At 35.4% G+C, this 25513-nt stretch overlaps 1 protein-coding gene across 1 annotated transcript in view; it reads left to right on the top strand.

Annotated features, from left to right (window-relative positions):
- LOC121423714 overlaps positions 1-20408 on the top strand; it is a 33273-nt gene extending 12865 nt beyond the window's left edge. The window contains exons 8-18 of the mRNA XM_041619146.1: positions 174-259; positions 636-765; positions 1839-1937; positions 8679-8820; positions 9927-10075; positions 11035-11220; positions 12071-12232; positions 13550-13831; positions 14360-14719; positions 15642-15787; positions 16566-20408. Coding sequence (XP_041475080.1) covers positions 174-259; positions 636-765; positions 1839-1937; positions 8679-8820; positions 9927-10075; positions 11035-11220; positions 12071-12232; positions 13550-13831; positions 14360-14719; positions 15642-15787; positions 16566-18656 — 3833 coding nt within the window. The 3' untranslated portion in view covers positions 18657-20408. The remainder of the gene's footprint in view (positions 1-173; positions 260-635; positions 766-1838; positions 1938-8678; positions 8821-9926; positions 10076-11034; positions 11221-12070; positions 12233-13549; positions 13832-14359; positions 14720-15641; positions 15788-16565) is intronic.
- The last annotated feature ends 5105 nt before the right edge of the window (positions 20409-25513 follow it).

Below are 25513 nucleotides of genomic sequence, written 5' to 3'. Positions count from 1 at the left end.
GAAAGTACAACAAGAGTTTTCAAACCCCCATAACTTGCTTACTTCATAACCAATTTTGATGAACCTTTTTTTTAAATTGTTCCTCTCATTTTACTCTTTCCAATAAGATTGCTTCTCTTCTTGGGTTTTGGTTTCCTTTAAGTTGTTCACCTGTTTTACCATTTCCTTCACAGCACCTGTTGGAGTTGTCCAGAACCTTCGAACCACCGACTCAAATGGGACTAATGACTACGAGAGAAATGTTTTCATCTCATGGGAGGTAATATTTTGTTTAATACTGAATTATTTTTATTTGGGTTTAATTTCAATTTTATTTGATTTGAAAATTCATTTAATTCTATGTTGATTATGGCTTTATTTCAATTTGATTTCAGTTTCATTTGACTTTGATTTACATTTTAAATTGATTTTGTTTTTAATTTTAATTTGATTTGATTTTGTTTTTATCTGATTTTGATTTCTATTTTTTTATTGTGGATTCCAGCTTTGAACTTGAATTACATTTTGGATTATAATACCAAGTTAGACATCTAATCATTCTGATTTTTTTCCTACTCCATGGGTAGCGATAGAGAGTGGCAATATTAATGAAATGTAGCAATTTAAATCATTTTATATATTTCCTCCCATTTCAGGCTGTAGAAGAGGGTAAAGCGAATGGTCTGATTCTTGGATACTTTATTAAAATCATCCCTCATCCTTTGTACTGTGCAGAACAACAGATCTTCAGCGACACCCTCAATGATACTCAGATCATGGTGGAAGGTATGTGCTGGGACTTAATAGTAAAAGAAAGTATTTGCAGCAAACGATTTGTTCATGAGAAAGTAAAAAAAAACAAGGTTAAATGCCAACGTATTATCACATATCCCATTCTGAGACATTGGAATAAACTTATCTTAGCTAAAAACAAATAATTCTGATGGTCACTAACACAAAGAAGCAAATGCTGGACAGTGTATCAATATCGTTTTGAAAAATACCTAAAATTTGATGAAATACCTTGCTTATTTTGCTCATTTGTCAGCAGTTACACATTTTCTCCAGAGCCATTTGGCAAATATTTTTTTACAAACACTTGGGTGGTCATTTTATTGGAGTCCCTTCAAAGTTATTTTGAGATCATTGCACTCTTAGAAAATAGTTCATCTGATATGTTATTTGTTTGTTGTTATTATTACTTTTTTGTTGAATTTTATGGTAGGGACACAAATTGATTTAATCTAATGATGATGATGATGATGGATTTGTTAATTAGGGCAAACTTGTATCACATCAGGTCTCTACATTTTGTACAACAGATAAAGAAAAAAATAGATAAAATAGTACCTTAAGAAAAACGTGCTTCCTCTCTTTCATAAAAAATATATACAAATGAATGTTATTTTCTAACACTATTTTCCACAGTTAATTATTCTATTTTTTTGTCATGAACAGTATTCTAAGCACCAGTATTTAAAGAGAAACTCCAGTAGTTGCAGTAAACACTGTTTTCATGAGAAAGTCTGTAAAACAAGGCTTAATTGTCAGTATATCATCGAGGATCTAGATCTGGTAGTTACATTAACTGAACTTTGTGAAATCTTAAAATCTGAAAAACGTTCACGCCGAAGATCCCCAACACAGATAAGTGCATGTGGGACAATGTCGGGCCTGACGCTCTACCCGAATCCTGTGCTTATTTGCTGATTTCTCAGCAATTACACAATTTCTTCCAGAATCCTTTGGCACATGCGTTTTATTTATACAAACAGACACTTTGGTGGTCATTTCATTGGATTCTGTACGAACTCATTTTGATATCGTTACCAAAACTGGCATTTACCTTTAATTGATAGGACTAGAGAAGTTCTGTTCCTATACTGTGGAGATAACTGCATTCAACGCCATCGGACCTGGGCCTGTCAAACAGAAAGATATCCCTGATGCGACAACAAGTAAGTTATCATCAGTGAAGCTATTTCTTTTTAAACATTTCATTGGACAAGTTTTTTTTTAAAGGGGAATGGGAAATCCTTTTGATGAAATATTCAGATCAGGTAGTATTTTTTTGTATGATTTAAGATATGAAAAATTTAATGCTTTGTGTATTTTTTTAAGAATAGAGTTACAGATCCTGAACAAAACAAAGTAGAGCTTTAGCAGACATGCCAACCTTTCCTGTACAAGTTGGAAAGCTTCTAATTTGTTACATAAATCAATCGTTAAAATACCAGACTCCTCAATTTTCCAAAATGTTTGGAGACATTATCCAAATTAAAAATCCCTTTTCTTATTTCATTTGAATTAAGATATATATTCAGATATGATTCATTCAGATCTACATTACACAACTATATACTATGTATTTATAAAGTTTGCGTTGCAAAGAATGATAACAAAGTTCTGGTGTTGATATACTGTGATTGCATTTAAGATTCAGAATGCTTAATATCCAACCTTTGCATACCTCTGGCAATTTTATAGCCTTTTGTGTTAATGTGAAGAGAAAACAATAATTTTTCTGTTACACTTCCTCTTATGAGGATGTATCTTGAAATTTTAGAACATTATTTCCTCAATTTTCAGGGCACCATCATTTTTTTTTTATTTGAATGAAAGTCTACTGTGAATGGACTTTCTTATTAATTTCTCATTATTATCTCAACTTATAATATAAATATGTTGAATGAATCACCGCAAATTACCATACTTTCTTATTAGTGTGTTGCATGTTTACGTAGAACCAATTACCAGTGCCAGTATTGGTTATTTTGAGAGAGAAAATTATGCAAATATTTGACAAAAGCAGCAAATTATTCTGTAAATCTATGATTCATGTTTTCTCCATTAAGGAAATGAAGAAAAATGGTTTTTGGGAAGAGTATTACATCAGATAAAAAGTCAACCAAATAAAAATCAGTGTCACTGTAAAATGTCTCCATTTCAGCTTCCCCCCCCCCTTTTCTTCCAAAGAGTTCACCTGTTTGAACTTCTTTTTTATGTAAATGAACATGTATGCTGTACTGTGCAAATGAAAGCGGATGATTGCTATTTTTTTAGTAGTGATGTGCGTGACAAATTCACAGTTATAACAGATAATTGTAGGGAATTATCAAGGTTCAAGATGTTAAGTGTTTGTTCTGCGTACAATAAACGTCATCATCATGCCATACCCAGGGTCGTAATGTACCACAGGTGCTGTCAGTGTTTGAACAAGAAGATCTTTAGGCTTGAGACAAGTATTTCATGTTTGTAGTATATGATGCTGCTTTGATGTTTTTGGAGTTTTGAAACATATCAAGGCTTTAAATCTCTGATTTTTTTATGAGATGGAAAGATGAGATTTACAGAATGAAATTTAGAGATGGAAATTTGCTTATTCTTCAATAATTCATTTGTAAAATATTAAGTGGTCTTAATACTCAGCCTGCCAGGCCTAAATGGAACTGCACAAAACCTTCACAAATCTCTTGATTGGTTGTTGGAGTATGTGCTAGACTTCTCTCAAGGCCCTATTATTAATTGAAGTGTCAGACAAGGTCTGTGTATGTAGACTAAGATGATGTGACATTGTGTCAGTCAGATAATGATAATGATGACATAGTACACTTGGCTTAAATAGTGTGCACAATTAATGTAGATGAGGAAATAGATCCAGAAGGGCTGTTAAAGGAAAATTAAACCTTTAAAACAGGAAAGATTGTGTGAAAACAGAAATCAAAGAAACAGCTCAACGAAAATTTGAGAAAAATCGGACCTATAATGAGAGAGTTGAATGTTGCGATCACTATTGCTATGGAGATCCTCATATTGGCAATGTGACAAAATTGAGTGATGTCACTTGAGAACTACTCTCCAAATTATTTTCTTTTTTTTTATATATTTCACTTAAATTGCCTCCGTCTTTCATCACATCTACATGTATCAGTAGATCATATATTCCCTATAGGAGGGCATGTACTACAGATTTTCATAGAATATGTTTTGGATAAACAGATTCTATTATCATAAGAAAAAGCAAAAAGAGACTTTTGGGGGTATTTTATAGTCCATCAAAAGGAAAGTTATTCACATATGTATATGGAATATATGATCCACTGATAGATGTGATGAAAGAGGCCATTTAAGTGAAATATATACTAAAGTAATTGGGAGAGTTCTCAAGTGACATCACACATCTTTGATGCATTGCCAATGGGAGGATCTCCATAGCAATAGTGATCACAATATTCAAATGCTCATAACTTTCTCATTATTTGTCTGATTTTTCTCAAAACTTTCTCTGTTCTTCTTCTTTGATTTTTCTGTTTCCACACAAGCCCACTTGTTCCAAAGCTTTCATTCCCCTTTAAAGTGTTTACCCTTCATTTTTGTTTGATGAAAGATGATATCATAAAATCTTGATAGGGAGATCTTTGTTCCTTTGTATCATTAAATACCATAAACCTTTTTGCTGCAACTCGATACTATATTGAAAATACATGCAAGATTTATCATTATAATATGCCATTATAGATTGGTAGAGTCCCATAGTGACCCTATATATACAGAGTTTGGGTGCACTTTCCGTGATCAGAGAGCTTTCAAGTTTTATTTTATAATTTGTTTTATTATTTATTTATTAAAGCCGGATTGCCTTTTTTGATAAAAACTATTATTTAATGACCCTCTTAGAATTTTTCCTTCTTATGGATTTTGACAAGTGGCATTTCAGTAAAAAAAGTTTGATTAAACTAAGATGTTGAAACTCCAGTCCACATGTATTATTTGTTGCTATGTCTTGCCTGCTCTTTTATTTATTACGCTTTAATTATGATACCACATTGTTTGGATTTCATCACCAATTTCTTCATTGTTCCCCATACTTTGTTGATATAGCTCAATATGATATGATATTGAAGGGGGGGGTTAAGAATGAGGACAAAGGAACGATTTTGTGATCTCTGTTACCCCTTGCATTACTCAAACATGAACTGAGTCCATTGTCGTCACATGACAACACATCATTATTTTTATGTGATATAGGTTATGATATTGTGTACAGATCGATGTGTAGTTATCAAATAATTTTGTTCAATGTCCAAAGGTTATAAAGTATAGGCTTCTCTACAATCGCTACAAAGCCAATTTTAAAAGTGAATAGATTAAAACAGTGAAATTGTATATTAAGTAAGACCGATCATGCTATATCGTATAACACAAGAATCAGGTTGTTGTCTGTTAATTCTGTTTTGAGTCACATGATCTGTTTGTGTTCTGGAATAATAGCCCACTGATAAGAATGCTGATGTTGCAAGGAAAATGTTAGCATGTTGACAGTTGTTTTAGGTTTCACAGCTTAATTCATTCCCCATAGACTCATGTGTTAAATTGGCACTTTAAAAAATTCATAAAAAATAAGGATGAAATTCGGGGTCGAATGTTTACTACCAGTGGATAGGATTTATATCTGGCAATCCATATCTGACCAGAAAAGGGTCCTCGACCGGCTCATTTTAAAAATAAATTGGCGTGTTTGAAGACACCTTCGGGGGGAGCAGATTCATCACCTCAAACAGCAAAATAGCCCTAATCCTTCCGCCAGTGAAAATATAGTCCAAAATTGGTGATATTTCTTCCCAATTTGGGAAAAGGAAGTTCAGTAATTACCAAAAATAGAATCAGTGTTAGATGGACAATCATATGCATACACTTTGTCTATCAGCCATATCAAAATAAAAAAATAGCAATGGGTTGGCTCGAATGAATATTTATGGCCTGCCACTAGTGATTAGGCCGTGAAACCTTTAATGATCAGCTCGAGATAAAGTTTTTGATTTCTTGCCATTGTTTTTAAGGTTAGATGAGTTGTAATCTACAACAAAACTAAAGAATATCAGAACAGGAAGACAGTGGATAGTCTGGTTTTGTAGGGCTTCTGTAGGGTAATTCCCTTAAAACAATCACTTCATTGACCCAATATGAGTGTAAAATACACAGAATATGGTCACCATGGTAGATTGACTGAGTACGTTCGCATACAAAGACCCTCTAAAGAACATGGCTTTGCATGATCATGACCAAAGTCCAAACGTCTCGGTTACCAAGAGGTGCTACATGGTTGTAGCATGGTACTTTGCTATTTTAGGAAGTTTTACGACTTGGCAAGTACTTCTTGTATCATAATGAACCAAATCCAGGTAAATAAAAGTTTCAATTAGGTGTTTTATTTTTTTTATTTTTATTTTTTCCCCATAACAACGTTGTTGGAAGTATGGGAACATCAAGAGCAAAATAATACTGGTTCTGTTGTCATGTTATGCAACCCTTTTAATGATACTGTTTCTAGCTATGAATATGTTTACTACATCTTGGTTTTAATAACCCATTAGAATATTTTTGTTATTGGTGGTTATAGTTCCTCTCTTTTGCTCTTGCCATGTTCTGATGGAGAAGAAAAAGAATTTTAATGATCTTTTGGTTGTAGACAACAAGTTGCAGATAAATTTATCATCTAATGCAGACTTGCCTACCAGTACGTTTTAGGCGTATTTAGTACGTTTTTGTAACCAAAATATGGCAGTACGTTTTTTTTTTTTAATTTTTTTTTTTTTTTAGCGTAATTTATTGAGAAAAATCATCTCTATATGTCTCTATTTCATAAAACATACACAATGCTTATTAGATCAATGTAATTTCAGGTAACTTTTTTTTCTGATCATTTTGTTAAAACCAGGGTGAAGAATGAAGATATACACATGTTTCAATGTTTTTTTTCATCTGCAAGAGCAGTGCGCATTTTAGCTTGCATGCAGCTTGAGCCCCGCAATGAGCGAGAGCATTATATTATGAAATACACTTTTTTGGGGGAAAATACATTTTTTTTATCACAGAATTCAGTTTTTCATTCTCAGAGGTTGGCAGGTCTGTTAATGGGACCCTGTTAAAGATTATCATCACATATTGGCTTCCTGTAGATAAGATGACCTAATAATTCAAACCCAAAAGCAGACTATTGGTCATTGAATCAGATTATTCAGTGATATGTTAACAACCTATAACTTATTAAGTGTTTGTTTGCGTGGACTGTCTTATCTTGAAATGGACAAACATCGAGCAGTTGGCAATTGCTGTCTTTTTCTCTACTTATTCTAAGAAAGATAAGATGACATGAGAGGCTCTTAATATGTGTCATCAGTTAGGTATTTCATAAAGCTGAGCTGTAAGTTACGAGTGACTTTACGAACGACCGGTGATCCTTTCTTAGGAACCATACATCAGCACCAATTAAAATCTGGTATGTGTTATTTACCACAATAAAGGATCACTAGTCATTCGTAAAAAGTCACTCGTAATTTACAAACAGCTTTATGAAACGCCCACCAGGACCTTGATGATATAAAGTCCATTCAAGAACTTTTCTGGAAGATGATTATTTTAAAGATCTGCATTCCGTGTATATCTTAGAGAATTAGAATCGTTTTCTTCAATGTTTATTTTGAATGATTGTGAACGCTCCAGATAAACATCTTCTGCAGCGTGTCCAAATCCTTTTTTGTTCCTGGGATTAATTTTTGTTTTTGGTCCATGCTTCAGAGATAATTGCAATGATGGAAAATCTGCATGTTAAGCCAAACATACATCTAAGCTCCTAAACTAAATAAACCCTAATTTTTATTTTTACATTATTCTTAAAGGGGAATGAAACCTTTGGAACAAATAGACTTGTGTAGAAACAGAAAAATCAAAGAATAAGAATAAAGAAAGTTTGAGAAAAATCAGACAAATAATGAGAAAGTTATGAGCATTTGAATATTGCAATCACTAATGCTATGGAGATCTTCCCATTGGCAATGCGACAAGGATGTGTGATGTCACTGATGAACAACTTTCCCTTTGGTGGACTATAAAATACCCTCAAAATGTCTCTTTTTGCTTTTTCTAATATACAAACTTTTTATCCATGATGTATTCTTGAAAAATATGTAATACATGCCCTCATGTAGAAAGAACACATGATCTATGGATAGATGTGATAAAAGAGGCAATTCAAGTGAAATATATACTCAAGTAATGGGGAGAGTTGTTCACAAGTGACATCACACATCTTTGTCGCATTGCCAATTTGCTATCTCCATAGCATTTGTGATCGCGATATTCAAATGCTCATAACTTTCTCATTATTTGTCCGATTTTTCTCCAACTTTTGTTGATCTGTTTCTTTGATTTTTCTGTTTTCACACAAGCTATTTTGTTCCAATGGTTTCATTCTCCTTTAACCAAAAACTTTATTACAATCCTACCTATTTCCTCTGAGATATTAAGACTGGAGTAAATGTTGCAGGAGCAAATGTTGTATGACTTGTGTCACCTTTTTTAATGAATTCACCAAAAAAGACATTGTAAAATGATCAGACATGAGATTTACTGATTTGCATGTTATGAATTCACTTTTAAACCTTTTAAGTAAAAAGTTGATATCAAGTTCGTAGTTTCTGGAGATGGGTTATTCAAATAGACTAGAAAAGTGAAAAGCAGAACAAAAGAGTTTTGAATTCATTTCATTCCTCTTTTCCAGGTACTTGTTCTTACATATTTGAATTATTAAACTTCATTTAACATGTAATCTGCGTACCCATGATACCATGTGTGCGCAATGTATAAAAGAAATGATTGTTGTAACTATTCAGGTGTCAAATTAAATTTCTCTTGTGCAGATCCATTGCCACCTAGTGTTGTGACGGCAGAGACGTTATCTTACCAATCTGTGTTGGTTAGCTGGGATGAACCAAAACCTGCCAAGGGTTACATCAATAATTACACTGTCTCCTGGATACAGTCTAGAGGGCAAGACACAGGGTGAGACTATAGGGATTTGAACCTCTTAACCTGTAATCATGTATTGTTATATTATGACTGCATGTCGTGTTATTTAGAATTATGGATGGAAAAATACAATTTTTCACTGTTTTTTAGTGATTTCTTTGTTTGGCTCTAATTGGACCTAATTTTCTATGTCAGGAAAAGTTGTTATACATAATCTGAATGCAGACAGAATCGGAAATCTGCATCAAGTAAACGGGAAATAAAGTATGGCAAACTCTAGTCCAAAGCTGTAGATTCCATTCCAAGTTTGCAGCAAAGGATATTTGTGATATCTCCACGTTATAGAAGTGAGGAAAATAAAACGCATAATCTGACAAGCAGAAAACAATGTTTCTAACAAAATACGACGTCACGGTATTGTGGCTGGTGAAAAGCACAAGAAATCATGTTTTTAAAGTTTGATAATTGGAGCTATTCTGAAGCAAATATTCAGCTGGTAAGCGGTGAAATAAATATAGCTTGCTTTGCTTCATTTAGTAGTATATATTATTAAAAGCTTTCAATTGGTATGTCAATGTCACTTTTTGGTCCAGTCTGGGTCTTCATTCTTCTCATAAAAAATGCCGAGAAATATCAAGATAACTTCAATTCCTGATTAAATTAAGCTAGGTTGTGGAAATGACAGGGTCACATCCTACCTCTGCCACCATATATGTCATATCCTTTTTATAGTATATTCCACAATTTCAGTCGAAAATAACCAATGTGAGTTAAAATAGCCGACTAGTTGAACACCATTCACTGGTCAGAATAGTTTACAAAATAAATTCTTAGCATATTACTACACATATCAAATCTTGGTTCATAAACGGTGTGTTGGCTCAATTGGTAGTGCGGCTGCCTCACAACCGGGAGGTCGAGAGTTCAAACCCCGGCCACGTCAGACCAAAAGTTGTTAAAGAGGGGAGTGGCTGCTACCCTGTTTGGCGTTCAACAATTCAAGGGATTGGGCCCACGATCAACTGGGCAAAATTTTCAGGGTATATCTGTTTCAGATTCCTATTTCAAACAATAAGCTATGGATTTTACAGTTTAAAATTATGAATAATGCTCCATACATCATGTCCTCATGTCAACAGGCAATCCAGGGATGTTCCTGCATCCAGTCTTTCTACTGTCATTGATGATCTAGAAGGCTACACCCTCTACAGTTTCAAAGTGTCTGTCACCAATAAGATAGGAGTCAGTGGTTGGTCTACAGACGTACAGGCTAAAACAGAAGAATATAGTGAGTTGATAAAATATTTGCCATTCCTGTGAATGTGATCATTTTTCAGCTTTTACTATATAATTTCACAAAGTACAGTTTATGTTAGTGACCAGATCTGGATCTATGATGATACTTTATATTAACCTTGGTTTAATACAGGGGCCGCGGAATAGGGTGGGGGGGGCTGGGGAGTTTTCAGCCCCCCCCACTTTTTTCCAAAACCGTGTACAAAAACGTAAAAATGACCATTTGATTGTGATTTTTAGCATGGTCAGCCCCCCACTTTGAAAACTGTTCCGCGGCCCCTGTTATATACCTTCCCATGAATTCCATGAAATTACCTTTGAATGCATCTGTATTTTAGTTATCTTCTTGTGTCCAAAAGAAAACAATTGTAAAGAAAAGGTGTGTAATAGAGGAGATGTTTAAAAAATCAATTATTATAAATCATGATTAACCTCACCAACCAATGTCAAGCTTCCTATCATGAAAGCTCATGTTTGGTTTGAAAAATTGTCTACTTGTTCCAAAAGTTAAATGAACTGTTTTTTAAAATATAGGTTTTATCAACATGTGGACAAATGATATGATTATATTTGCTGATCTGGTTGATGGAAATAGAATAAAATTCTTGAATCCTGACAAGACCTTTGTTGAGAAGAATTACTTTCAACCAGCTATTGCAGCTAAAAACTGAATAATTGGTGATTTCAAGTTCGGTGTTGGTGTTAATGTTGAAATTTTGATTGCTTTCCCCTAGCTCGAAAACTCATTCAGAGTTTGTAAAACTGATCCAGATCACATTGCGATTGTGAGTGACTTTTCGGGACCATCCTCATTTTACGTTTGATGTTGTAATCGTGTAAAAATTGACCCAACACCAACACCAAAACGTCAATACTGAACTTGAAATCACCCAATGTAATGCTTTGTGCTGATGTAAACAAATATACCATCCTTTCTTGACATGAATGCAGTCCCAGAGGCATCTCCGACCAACGTTACCGTCGAGCCAATCATCGACAACCCCACCAGTCTCCAAGTAAACTGGATAGATGTACCTGAAGAGTTGGCTCATGGCCAAATACGGGGCCACCACCTTTACTATTGCCATGTCGCCGATGATAGTCTCTCGGATCCATCATGTCAGCTGAAATGTCTTGGTAAGTTTACAGAAGAAGGTCTTTGGATTACTAGATGTGTCAAATGTGTGGTAGGAGGTTGCATTTAAGGGATGAATTTACTTTTTCAATGTAGAGAAAATTTAGGCTGATTGAACAAGAGGTATATGTGAGTTAGCATCATTAGCTGCTTAACTGGTCATGTTAGAGGACAAACAATGACCTTGCCAATGCACCTTTTACCTGTGCTTACTTACGTTATGGGTAATGCCCCATTATTTGCTACAATTCTGTATCACGGGCTTGCATACGTTTATCGCTTTTCCTTCAGCTCTTCTCAGAGAGTAAATGCGAGTGTTCCCCATATTGCTAAAAAACTGTCGGGATGCAGTACAAGGACTATTCCTTGTCTTAATTATTTCGTACCAAATACATATAAACTGAATGGTATTGAATGCAGGGCTCCACACTAACCCTTTTTTCTGCTGGTCCGACCTGATCATGTCGGACCAGTAGATACCCGGTTTTTCCATCTTTTACTGGTCCGAACATATAATTAACCAGTCCCCCAAGAAGGAAAACATTAGTAAAAAAAGTTTATTTTACCGTCTTTTATTGCTTTTTTACCCGCTCCCCCCCCAAAAAAAAAACAGTACAACACACACAACATAATGAGAGTCATTTCTATAATTTACAAAAGAGAAGAAAATATAATTTAGATATCAGCTTGATATATTTTTTACTGGTCATGTTGGACCAGTAAATCCGGCTTTTTCTGAAAAATTACTGGCCTGACAGCAATTTCTACCTGTCTGGGCCCGTCGAACCGGTGCCAGTGTTACTGTTGAATGGAAGTATTCTTTACTCATCTGTCTGTTTCTATCCATAATAGACAAGCAAGAGTGGCAGACTTTCTTGGAGACTGTTCCCAAGCCAGTGACGTTGACTGGTTTAGATCCCTTCTCACACTATCTCATCTGGGTTTCTGCATACACCAGTGTTGGAGGAGGGCCAACGACGGGATGTCCTTCGACTGGACGAACAAGTGAAGGATGTGAGTGATTCAAAGTCTGTCCGCAGTAAAAAAATTTGCTCATTCTCCTGAAGGTGACAAGAAGACACTTGTCGAAACGTCTGGTTGAGGTGGTCCTTTTCAGGACCAACACTTGCCCATGAAAGTATACTTGGTGTACCATGAAACCACTACACTCTGTCCATCCATAGTTTTAATAGCTAATGATAAGGACCAGGGGGCTGTTTCATAAAGCTGTTCGTAAGTTAAGAGTGACTTTAAGAACGACTGGTGAACCTTTCTTACGTGCTAAACCATCGCCAATGGTGTATACCATTTACTAAAAGAAAGGATCACCAGTCGTTCTTAAAGTCGCTCTTATCTTACGAACAGCTTTATGAAACACCCACCAGGGGCCCGTTGCATAAAACTTTTTACCTGAGAAAACTCAGGTTGTTTTTACCAGAGTTTTTGCCCTGTGTTAAAGTCAATGGGAGAAATCAGACTAACCTTAGTTTTCAGTTTTTACCAGAGTTTTCTCCGGTAAAAAGTTTTATGCAACGGGCCCCAGGTGGGTGTTTCATAAAGCTTTTCGTAAAGTTACGCACAACTTTACGCACTACTGGAACATGATCTTAGGTCCTAACTCAATTACGTAGGGATATATCACTTGGCATGAGAAAGGGTTACCAGTCTTGCATAAAGTCATTCGTATCTTATGAACAGCTTTATGACATGGCCCTCAGTTTTCTGTATTATACTCAACCCTAATCTGTAATTCTTACAAATTATTGTGACCATTGAATCTCTTCAGCTGTTCGGTCCCTGAAAACTTTTTTTTATTTTAACATATCTATATAGTGCCCACTCTTGGCAATAAGTTTTTTTTCTTACAGAGAACTCTTTTTATCCTACAGAATTGTTAATCGAATATGGTAAAGCTACACATCATTAATAGTTCAGGACTTAATATTGATTTTATTGCAAAAGTAATACAAATTACATGTAAGTTAAATCAAGTACAGATGGTTAGATAATATCCAGGAGTTTTAGCCCATTCTATAGTTTACATTTGGTTTTGTATCAAAAAGAAAAAAAAAATTATGTGCAGATATTTGAATTTCAATCAGGTATATAGTCAGAATACATGTTCCTGTAAGATCGTTAAGTAATTTCCCTAAACTAAAACAAAGGTTTTTATTACATAGCACCCATAGTATATTTAGTTTTAGGGCTTAGCTGTTGATATAATGGAATAATGAATTAAGACAGAGTTACCTCTACAGGTTTTGTAAAAACTTGAGGGGCTTCAAAATAAATGCAATGCTAATATTTTTTTCATATTTTTCTCCAATGTAGTACCCAGTGAACCTGTGAATGTAACCATCATAGGGTCAAACGCTACATCGATAGGTCTGACATGGTCACCCCCTCTGGAACAAAATGGAATCATCCGCAATTACTCAATTTTGGTGAAGAGCAATTCTTCCTCAGATCAACAGGAATTCTTTTCTGGGGGAGCACAGACCTATTTTGTGGAGGGACTTTATGGATATGTCCACTATTCCCTTCAGGTGCGAGCCTGTACGACCAAGTGTGGAGCTCCCTCTGATGCAGTATACCAAAAAACAGAAATAGGAGGTATGTTATTCCTTATACCATCATTGAGATTTTACTCATCTCCTCTTCAAGAAAGGATGACAGGTCATCAGTATATTAAATTGAGTATTTTACAAAAGATTGTTTAAAAGGTTTGCATGGTATTATATGAATAATCAAATATATTATTTACGGAAGAAAAAGAGAGGATCAATGGCTGATCCTTGTGGTACAGTAATTTGGATAGAAAGAACTTAATTTAACAGGTGGGTCAGTGTTAAGTATATTTTAACAATACATTTGTATATCTAGCAAAAATAATGTAATAATGATGAGAAATACTGTCACTTTCTCCTGTAATCAATGTTGTTTTGTTTTTACATTGAACAAAAGACTGCTCTCCTGTCAAAGAGCAAACAGAGTTTACATGCTCGAAACGTTGAGAACAACAGTTCATCTGAGATCTATTTCCCGGAAGATTACCCAACAGTCCTTTTTCAGGACTTCTTTACGTGGTGAAACAGAATACTTAATAATCTAGTCTTACCCCCATTTTGTTTTTTTCAATAGTTCCACAACAGCCAGGAAGCCTGATGGTCCAACCACTATCTCACAACAAAGTTCAGTTGAGCTGGGAGCCACCTGCTCATCCCAACGGACCAATAGACCACTATCTGGTGTCCTACCACCACATAGAACCATCAACTCCCAGACCCAATGTCCATCGACGGTCCGCACCACTGGTCACCACCACCCTGGCCAACAGCATCAATGACTGGCATGAGACAACAGACTTAACAATGGACATGGAAGTTGACTGTAACCAGGCTCCCTTCTTGTTCCAAGTTGTGGCAGTGAATGTCATCGATGGATCTACACTAGTTGGAGGAGCAGCAGAGTTTGAGCTTTCTGAATGTATTGCACTTGAAAGTAAGTACACAAAGGCTTTCCATGATTTGCCGGAGGGCTTCTCAAATTTGTCACTATATTTGTCTGTTTGAGAAATTGCAGTCACCAAATATCTTGTGAGCTAACAACTCTCTTCACAAATCTAGGCCTTCTTGGCATTACGATGATAGTCAAGATTTTCTTCTGTTAATTTTGTATTAATTTACATGTTGGAAAGTACACACTATCCCACAGTATGTTCAAAGTATGGAACACAATGTTAAAACATCTACACACTGATATGCTTAAGCATTCAAAAAGGTGAATCTCATTCTAACTTAATCTGATATATGAACTCACTGTAAACACACGCACTGGATACATGGATGTATCCACAGTGTGAAAGCATTATCACATTAAATTTGTGCTCTTTAGCAGTATGAATCTCATCACATGGTCCACTATGTGAACAAACAGAACACACTGAACAAAGTGTGAACACACTGAAAAGTCTGTGAACACTCTGTCAACACTTTGAATATACTGTGAACGCTGAAAAATGAACACACAATGAATACACTTTTAACACACTGTACACACTGAAGAGACTGTGAACCTACTGTGAACACACTTTTAACACACTGAACATACTCTGACCCTCTATGAACAAGGTGTGAACACTCAGAACATTGTGTGAACTCTGAACACACTTTGAACACTTTGAATACACTGTGAACACACTGCACACACTGAAATCTCTGTGAATGCACTGTGGACACTAAACACCCTTTTTACAGACTGAACACACTGTGAACATACTGTGAACATACTGTGAACACTCTGTCAATGCACTCCAAACATTCTATGAACACACATTGTTAAATTGATCTTTCCAGCATTTTTGTTTTGTGACGTAACAAACAAAATTTTTATTTGCTTCTAAACGATTTCTCTGTCTCCACAGCAACTTTGTCACCACTAATCTGGCTGATTCTGCCTGGGGGTGCCATTCTTCTCTTTTCGCTGTTGACCAGTTTGTACTATGTCCAGAGTAAGCTAGGCAAGTCTTGGCCAGACCCAGTTTACACAGACATGGTCAAAAATAAAAAGGTAAATGAATTATCAAATCTGTATTTAAAAATCTGCATATTTAAAGTTGTATGAAATCATGTTTTTTTGTTGAAGATTCATGTAATTACTAGCAGAGCCCATGGAAATTCCATGGGGTTTTGGGGTGTGATTAAGTTAAATAGAATTTATTGTAGATTGACAGGTGTATTCAAGATAGGGAAAGAAGTAAACATTTGAATTGTTTAAGAGAATATTTTAGAAGATTGTGGTTTGAAAGGAATGTGAAACTTAGGTTTTTATTTGAAGTCGTAATTTGTTTGAAAAATATATGATTGATAAAAGGTAATAGTGAGAAAGTATTATGGTTGAAAAAGTGCTCTCCAGATGTGAGGTATGTTTTATTTCTTGAATTATATATATTTGCCATCAATTTGCTTAAAGCTCATCTTCTGATTAGCCTCATACAAATCAGCAAATTTTCACTGGAGGGACACATCCTATGTCATGAGCCGTAAATTGGTCTACTGTTTATTGGAATAATTTCAGCATATCTATGGCACACATAAATGCATGCATTTTTATTTAATTTGGGGTCTATAAACTCCAGATTTGGCCATGATAAGAATTGATTAAACTAGGGTGCCTTCAGTGACACAAATGCACCCATTTTCCTTTGAGTCTTTCCCCGCATGCAGAAAAGTTGCACTCTTGTAACTTAAGGTACTATAGTTTCCACTTTTTCTTTTTCTAAGACATATTTATTTGCATACATTAATGGTAGTTAATGATAGAAGACCCTCTCTTTTTTCCTTTCCAGGACATACAGTCGTTCCCTCGACCAAAAACAGCTGAAGGGGAAGATTTTGACACAATCCGTACTAGCTGTCCAGCAGACCTAGACGTAGTTGTAGTGGCTGAGGAATATCCGTCCCAACCGTATCAGTGTCCCATCCAGAGATCCCTGACGGACCAACTAACGGACTCACTGGACATCAAAGGTGGTGGGGGTAAGGAAGCATATTCGAGAACTCTAAGCACTGATAGCGGAGTCCCACCCTCCCCACAGGATCACATGGACTTCTCCAGCTCGGATGATGTCTTTCATGCTGATGACTACGATGATGTCATTCAGGACACCTACACATTTAGCAACCCCAAGGTGATCATTTGCCAAACAGGCTTGGGACCAAAAGGAGGGCATTTTCCCAGGAGGTCCATGTCTCTGAGCAGCTGTGATGGAGGTCTTCCAGCGATTGAAGAAGACAAACACTTGAACCCAATCTTGGAGAAGCTTCCGGGTAAAGAGACTGCTGTCATCGGTGAAGCTTCTGGAACTACTCTAGAAGAATGGTCAGATGCTGATGAGGAAGAAGAGGCAACAGACTACATGCGCATCTCAATGCTGTCTTCCCCTCATAAGAAGCCTCAAGTTCAAGTTGAAGACAAGTCTTTGCCGTTCAGCCATAGCAAACTTGATGGCACTGCAGAAGCACCTATGGATTGTAAGTTCGGACGAGTGGGATCTGACAGTGGTTATCACAGCATGGCTTCAGACTCGGGGTATGTCAGAAATGACATGGCATATATGACATTTGGAGTAAATAAATTAACCCAGGAGACATCATTCAAGTCAACACCTAATGATGACTATGTCCCTAGTCCCATTAACTACTCAGTTCTGGCAATTTCGCAAGCAGGACAGCGGCACGATAATTCTTTTGAGCAGTCTTTGACAAGTGACCATGTGAGCGAGGAGAATCTTGCATATTCAAAATTGGGTATGGCTTCAAATAATGTTGGCAAAGGGAGTGACTTGAGCACTCTAACTTTAGATGAGCAACCCTCTTCTCCACCAGGTGATCAGAAAGACATCATAGGTTACGTCAAGCTAGGAGAAACCTCACCTGATGACAAACACCACATTGATGCAGGAACAGACATGGGTTTGCAGTCTACCTGGACTGACTTCACCTCACCAGCTCCATCCTCATTTTTGTCTGATTATGTAAAAGGAGTCGATTTGCATAAAGTGTTACAAAACACTGGTGAATTGTCTAAATCTTCTGTATCGCCTGAACCACCTAACAGCAACCTTGGAGGTCTATGTAAAGATTTGCCAGAAATTACATTGGAAGAGACAAAAGCTAAACAAAAAAGAGCAGTCAGATCCAGGACAGACTCATCATCTTCGTCTTCGGGTTATGGAAGCGACCACAAAGGCCAGGTTTCTGGTTACGTTGTTGTCTCGACTCTGCCTGAGAAACAGTCTGACAATTACGCTAATCTTGCTTTCACTTCCTCCGAGTCGGACACAGATTCTGATGATGTTACAACTAAATCACCAAAATCAACCCATCCTCAGGATGGGCATAAACTTGATAGCCCTTCCCAATCTGCAGGTGACGATGAAGAAAGTGGAGAATGTGATAAGTCCTTTGTCGAGTACATCAGGAACGACAGCTTTGGGATTGGGTTTGTGAATGATTACCCAAGTCATTCAAAGGGCAACGATAATCTTGGTTTTTCATACTGCAGTACAACTCCAAGTTCATCCTCGAAAGGACAGCATTCATGTCTACTAGAACACCAGTCAAGGAGCAGCAAAGACATTCCTGGATATGTTTCCCACAGTGCAGTTCTTGGAGAAGAAGCCAAAGGCATCTCAACCAGGGCTGAAGGATTATCTACAGCAAAGACATGTGATATCTATCAAATCCCCAACAGGGAATCTCGCAAACTAGAAAGTACTGGGGCTGAATTGGTTGATGGGGATGATGGGTATGTCCAGTTTGGTGGAGACTCTGGATATGTTCTTCAGGTATTTGATGAAAATAGGACAAAAGAAAAATACATGCCTATGTCTCCCATTTCAAAATCTCAAAGTGGTATCCAAGAAGATTGCTTATAACCTCATGTTGGCATTTACCATTTGATCATGGGGTGATGCAGTTTTTCATCAATCTTTGTCATCAAATGAGCTTTCAGATCTTTGTGACATCATTGACAACTCGTATAGACCTTATAAGTATGACATCATAATATGATAGCGTCCTCCCTTAGAGGATATAGGAATACATGTAAATGTAGTTGTCAGAGATGCGGCAGCTGCCGATGACCAACGCATGTAAGACAATGGCTTCATCCTCTAGGATGGTGGCATGATAACTTCAATGCATAAATTCTGTTTCTGTGACAACCAACAGACAGTGTTGACAGGGCTGACAAGCTTCATGAAGGGATGCCCTGAGTTCGCAAGAGTACTGTACTTTCCAGTTTATCTGAGCACATATAATTTGATTGACTGTAAATATTTTTACCATCTGTCTTTTGTCTACAATAATGGAAAATTAATGTATGTTATTATCCTTTCTACAGATATTATATTGTCTAATGTTTACATCTGTACAGTTTGACATCATAGATGTTGTGTGTATATATGCAGTAAATGAAAAATGATTTCTTTGTACTTTTGTGGAAGCCTTGAAGTATTTTCATCATTAATATTTGCAGATAAATCCGTTTCTAAATTTAATAATCAAGTAATAATTTTAAGATGAGTAGCAATGTGAACATGGCTATTAAATTGTGGCTAATGGTATCTGTAGCACAGCGGGAGAAGGCCAAGGCGAAAGGTGCAGCCCAGAAGGAGATGAAGCAGAAGGCAGCTGCCGCTAAGAAGGCAAAGGCAGCACCTAAGAAAGTGAAGAAGCCAGTAAAGAAGACTACTAAAAAGACACCAGAGACACCATATTGTGCTGCTGCTGGCTTGAACTTAAGACACCAAAATAGATTTCAAAAATAGTGAGCTATCACAAAAAGAGTAAATAATGTAGAATGTGTTTTAAGGGTTTTGGGGGACTTTAATTAAGGATAACATGACAAGATTGAGTTTGAATCATGCGAATAAAGTCAGTGGTTTCAGTACTAACAAAAAGCCAGTACTAGTACATGTACATCAAAAACGTCCATTGTAGTACTGGTCTGTCAGTTGTCTATGTTATTTTTTTTTATTAGGGCCCTTTTGATTAAACATTTTATCAATAATTGAGAAACAGTATTTGCTTTGAACTACTGAAAACCTTGAATTTTAATTGGTTATAGCAGATTAGTCATAAGGTTAAGACAAGTAACTGTTTGCCACAGTTAATTTTTAAAACAAGTCCTAGATTTATTTGTATATAGATATATATATGGATATATTTTCAGGATTTTTTTACTGCAAAGTTTCTGATTATATTATTAAATTTTTATGTTTACTTTTTATTAATCACTGGAATTATCATTGCAATTTTGATTTTCTTTTAAATTGTTTTTCGTCAAATTGCCCGTCGCACTTCATAGCAACGAATTTCATGAATAATATGAGCTTGATCGCTAGGACTTTTACATTGAAGAAAATAAAAATTGTTGTATATATTTTGTACATATTTTCACATCATGTTTAGGGTGACTCGGGGTAGAAAATATTTTTTTATCAAAATATGACCTTTTGATATTTGGCCAGTTAGGTGTTTTGTTGGAGTTGTGATTTCTTTGAGGTACTTAAAAATCATTCTGGACAGTACTATCATCTTTGTTCCAATCATAAGAAAAAAGAGGAAAAATGTAAGTTAATTAAATGACAAGTCCACCCCAACAAAAACTTGATTTGAATAAAAAGAGAAAAATTTAACAAGCATAACACTGAAAATTTTATCAAAATGGGATGTAAAATAAGAAAGTTATGATATTTCAAAGTTTCGCTTATTTTTAACAAAATAGTTATATGAACGAGCCAGTTACATCCAAATGAGAGAGGCGATGATGTCACTCACTCACTATTTCTTTTGTATTTTATTAAATGAAATGTGAAATATTTTTATTTTCTCGTCATTGTCATGTGAAATGAAGTTTCATTCCTCCCTGAACACGTGGAATTCCATTATTTTAACATTTTGTGCTTCAGGCAAGGAGGTCCTAATCGTCAAATTCGTAAAAATTGAAATATTGAATAATTCAAACAATGAAAAACAAAAGAAACAGTGAATGAGTGACATCATCGATTCTCTCATTTGGATGTAACTGGCTCGTTTATATAACTACTTTGTTGTAAATAAGCGAAACTTTGGAATGTCATAACTTTCTTATTTTACATCCGATTTTGATGAAATTTTCAGCATTGTGCTTGTCTGATTATTCTCTATTAAATCAAATCAACATTTTTCTGAGGTGGACTTGACCTTTAAGAAAAGTATGGTGCGCCTGTGCTATGTTATGCATAGATGTGTACATAAGTTTCATTTTATTACATTAGTGCACAGATTGTATACATGTATGTTCATGTGGTCATAGATATATATCTTTGAATTGGATGGTGATTTGTACTATTTCATCAGTCACTGCGATTTTATTATGCAATCTCATTGTATATATGACATGTTATAAGCTACCCAAATCCTTGCTTTTTATTGGCTGAGGGGAAGTTTGTCTGTGAAAGCCGCCAATAATCATAACACTCCATGTAGGGTGGATAGAACAACTCACCCAAACTTCATTTCAATAGGAATATTTTGAAGAATGATTGATTACGTTATTTAAGCATAGATGAAAGTTTTTATTTCAAAAAAATGTACATTAAAAATAGAATGTTTTTTACATTAGACTGTTATTTTTGTATATGAATGTTGTAGGACTAGTACTTTTTGTGCCTTTGAATGTTCAAATACATTTTTAAAGATTTGATGTAAATATATATCTTTTACCATGAATGTCTTTAAGGGTATGAGATTATATATCATGTCACTATGAAAATTTGGAAAGTACCTCGTCTAGCTGGCACTAAGGACTTTTCTAGTAGTCATTTTAATAGGTTTATGAAACAGAGAATTTTTTTTTTGATACATGTATTTAGTACACAGTTCAACAAACTGTTGGATATAGTTAGTACACAGTTCACTATACTAGTTTGTTAATCAATTCACTACTGGATCCAGAAAATATTAAACACCATGTAATTCATTTACCTCGTTCATGTATGCCTACATTTAGGTCTTTAAAGAAGTGGAAATTTCATGGCCTACTCAAACAAAAATACCCTTTTGTTAGTGCCTGTATCTTCAATTTTTCCCTGTTTGCCCTGTATCTGTTTAGTTCCCTTTCTGATGTCATGCATATTCTATCTTATGCATACACCTTGACTTTGATGGTAGTGGAATTAAAAAAAATAACTCGCAAATATATTGGATTGTTTCTGCAATTTCAAATCACTACGGAAAGGGGTATATATCTTTAAATTATTGTTCCTGGTATAAAGTGCAATTGATAATTACAGATGTATTTCTGTTTAGATGATACATGTTTATGAATGGCAATACTTTATCATAATATTTTAAGATAATGTGATTTTCCCCATTTGATTGGCACTAATAGTTAAAACTGGATATTTTCTACCCTACATGTATCTTATACCTAAGATATGTGTTATGATTAAAGGACAAGTCCACCCCAACAAAAAGTTGATTTGAATAAAAAGAGAAAAATTCAACAAGCATAACACTGAAAATTTAATCAAAATCGGATGTAAAATGAGAAAGTTATGACATTTTTAAGTTTCGCTTCATTTCACAAAACAGGTATATGCACATCTCGGTCGGTATGCAAATGAGGGAACTGATGACATCACTCACTCACTATTTCTTTTGTATATTATATGAAATATTTTGATTTTCTCGTCATTGTCATGTGAAATGAAGTTTCATTCTTTCCTGAACACTTGGAATTCCATTATTTTAACATTTTGTGCTTAAGGCAAATAGGTCCTAATCGTCAAATTCGTAAAAATTGAAATGTTGTATAATTCAAACAATAAAAAACAAAAGAAATAGTGAGTGGGTGACATCATCAACTCTCATTTGGATGTAACTGGCTCATTCATATAACTATTTCGTTAAAAATAAGTGAAACTTTGAAATGTCATAACTTTCTTATTATACATCCGATTTTGATGAAATTTTCAGCATTGTGCTTGTCTGATTTTTCTCTATTGATTCAAATCAAAATTTTTTCTTCGGTGGACTTGACCTTTAACTGTATTTATGAATTCCATGAAGGAAATATTGACCTTTTTTGTGAAATTTTATGAAGAATATGGTTGATTTGTAATCATTGAATGGAATGAAGTAATTATTGAACAATATCAATGTGAGATTTTATACCAAAGTTCACCTTGAATCTGATCAACAAGTAACCTGGGGCCCAGGGCAGTGCTATATGTACATTTATGTGATGGCAATATTTGAGAATGCTTATGAGCCCTTCAGGAAAAAGAGGCCATACATTTTTTTAATGTTGAGTAAGTGTCATTAAAAATCTTTAAAAAAATAGAGTGTTTACTCTTAATTTATGCCTTTTCAATGTATCAGTACTTTTAGTAAACTGTTGAAAGAAAGGAGAGGAAAAACTTGTATGCTTTGCATATATTTAATCCATCTTAAATCAGTTGTTACTCCTTATTAAGTCAACCTTTAAACCTTCTACAATTCATTTAATGTTAAAAGATTGGCTAAAATATATTTAAATCATAAGTAAACTTCCCAAAATCGGAGGCTTAACCTCAAATTCGCCTATTGTTGACTTCTAAAGACATTCTATAAAAATATACCAATACATATTTTATTATCTAAAGAGAGAGAGAGTACGCAGCTGCACTTATTTTGCCCCTCTCTTTAACCCCCCCCCCCCGCACTGCCCCTGTATTTACCCTTTGCCAAATACAGTATATTTAATCTTGTATCCTCACATAAAATGTCCAGAAATTATTTTGTAAGAAATAAATGTGAACAAGATATCAAAGATGATGGCATATTGTGCATTTGTTCTGTTTTCAAAAGTTTACCTGGTGGGAGTTTCATAAAGCTGTTTGTGAGCTATGAGTGACTTTACGAACGACTAGTGATCCTTTCTTGGGAAGTTCATCAACACCTAGGAAAGTATAGGGTTTGTCGTTTGCAATGAGAAAGGGTTACCAGTCATTCTTAAAGTCATTCGTAACGGAATGTTTTGTGAAACACTCACCTGGTAGTACTTCAGTATGCGTTATGGTATTATTATCGTATGGTTGGTATGTCAGATATCTTATAAATCAAATCTTGTTATGTAATACATTATAAAGACACACAACCAACCCAGTGCCTTGTAATTTACAAGAAGGTATTGCCCACTATTCATACTCTGTCATATTTGATGAAAACTCAATATCACAATATTTCTAACATGACGATGTAGTACACATACACTTGTTGCAACTCTTCAAAATGTAGTTATTACGGCAGGATAAAAATATATTTTTCTTAACCCATTTTATTATTTCATTTATTTATTGTTATTTTATTTATTTTTCTTCTGCATATCATTATGATATGGTAACACAAATATTGTAAAGAGGGTTTGACAGTAAATCAGAAATATACATCATTGAACGTAAAAGCACTTGCGGAATACGGATTGTCATATTATGCTTGAGAATATGACCAACCAAAACATATATACAAAAAATATAATCATATTTTAAGAGCAGAATGGGAGGCAAAGAAAGATTGAAATACTTGAAAGAGAGAGAGAGAGTGAAAATCGATGATGATGGTGACATTAATGATGAGATGATGACGACAATGAGGATGATGATGATGATGGTTGATGATAATGGAGATGATGATGATGGTAGTGTTGATGGTGATGATGGTGACAATGACGACGATAATGGTGAAAAAATGATTTGAGAATGTGAAAGAATTTGTTATGACAAGTTTGTAGTCTGTAAGTCTGCAAGCACAGACTCGTATTTGACACTTTAACCAATAACAGGTCTAGTGTAAAGACTAGACGCCAGAGGCTCTTTCAGGTAGAGTCAGCAACAGTAAATAGTGAATCTAGTCTGACTAGCTTCAGACCGCATTATGCACTATGCGAGTTGCGAAAATCCAATGTCTGTGCCTGCAGACCATGGAAAATGAGTGGGTGATTTCAAGTTCAGTGTTGACCTTTTGGTGTTGGTGTTGGGTCAATTTTTACACGATTATAACACCAAACATAAAATGAAGATGGTCATGAAAAGTCACTCACTAGTTGTTGAGATGTCAATAATGTGATCTGGATCAGTTTTACAAACTCTGAATAAGTTTTGGAGCTAGGGGAAGCAATCAAAATTTCAACACTAACACCAACACCAAGGCCAACACCGAACTTGAAATCACCCATTGTCGTGAGAGGAAGAGAGACAGGGGATGGAGGTCTAGTAGGAAAACGAAGGGACAATTAGAAAGGAAAACTAAAGGCCTGGGGAGTGTTTCATCAACACTTTCACCCGCATTTTCATCCGACAAGTTGTCAGATCTGACATATTTCTCTGATGTTGATTGGCTGAGAGGTACTGTTACTATGGTAACTGTCAGATAAAACGGGACTTGTCGGATAAAACGTCCGACAAGTCCTTTCATGAAACGCCCCTACTGTTCACACCACCTGTGCGTTGTTGGAGCGGTCGTGGAGCGGAGAGAGAAGAAAATAATCACCGCTCGCTACCTTTCACCATTTTCGATTTCGATTGTTTTTTTTTTTTCGATTTTTCCCCCAATTTTAAGAGCAGAAATTAAGTGACCTAGCTCCAAATAGAAACAATTCTCGAACAAACTGTAAACAAGGTACGGGGTTCAAATCCCACCGCAGCACTCGCGTCCTTTGCCAAGGCATTTATATACATTTGCCACTCTCGACCCAGGTGTAGTAAAT

Source organism: Lytechinus variegatus, chromosome 11 (assembly GCF_018143015.1).
Source record: "Lytechinus variegatus isolate NC3 chromosome 11, Lvar_3.0, whole genome shotgun sequence".
NCBI lineage: Eukaryota > Metazoa > Echinodermata > Echinoidea > Temnopleuroida > Toxopneustidae > Lytechinus > Lytechinus variegatus.
This window is presented reverse-complemented; position numbering and strand designations above follow the sequence as displayed.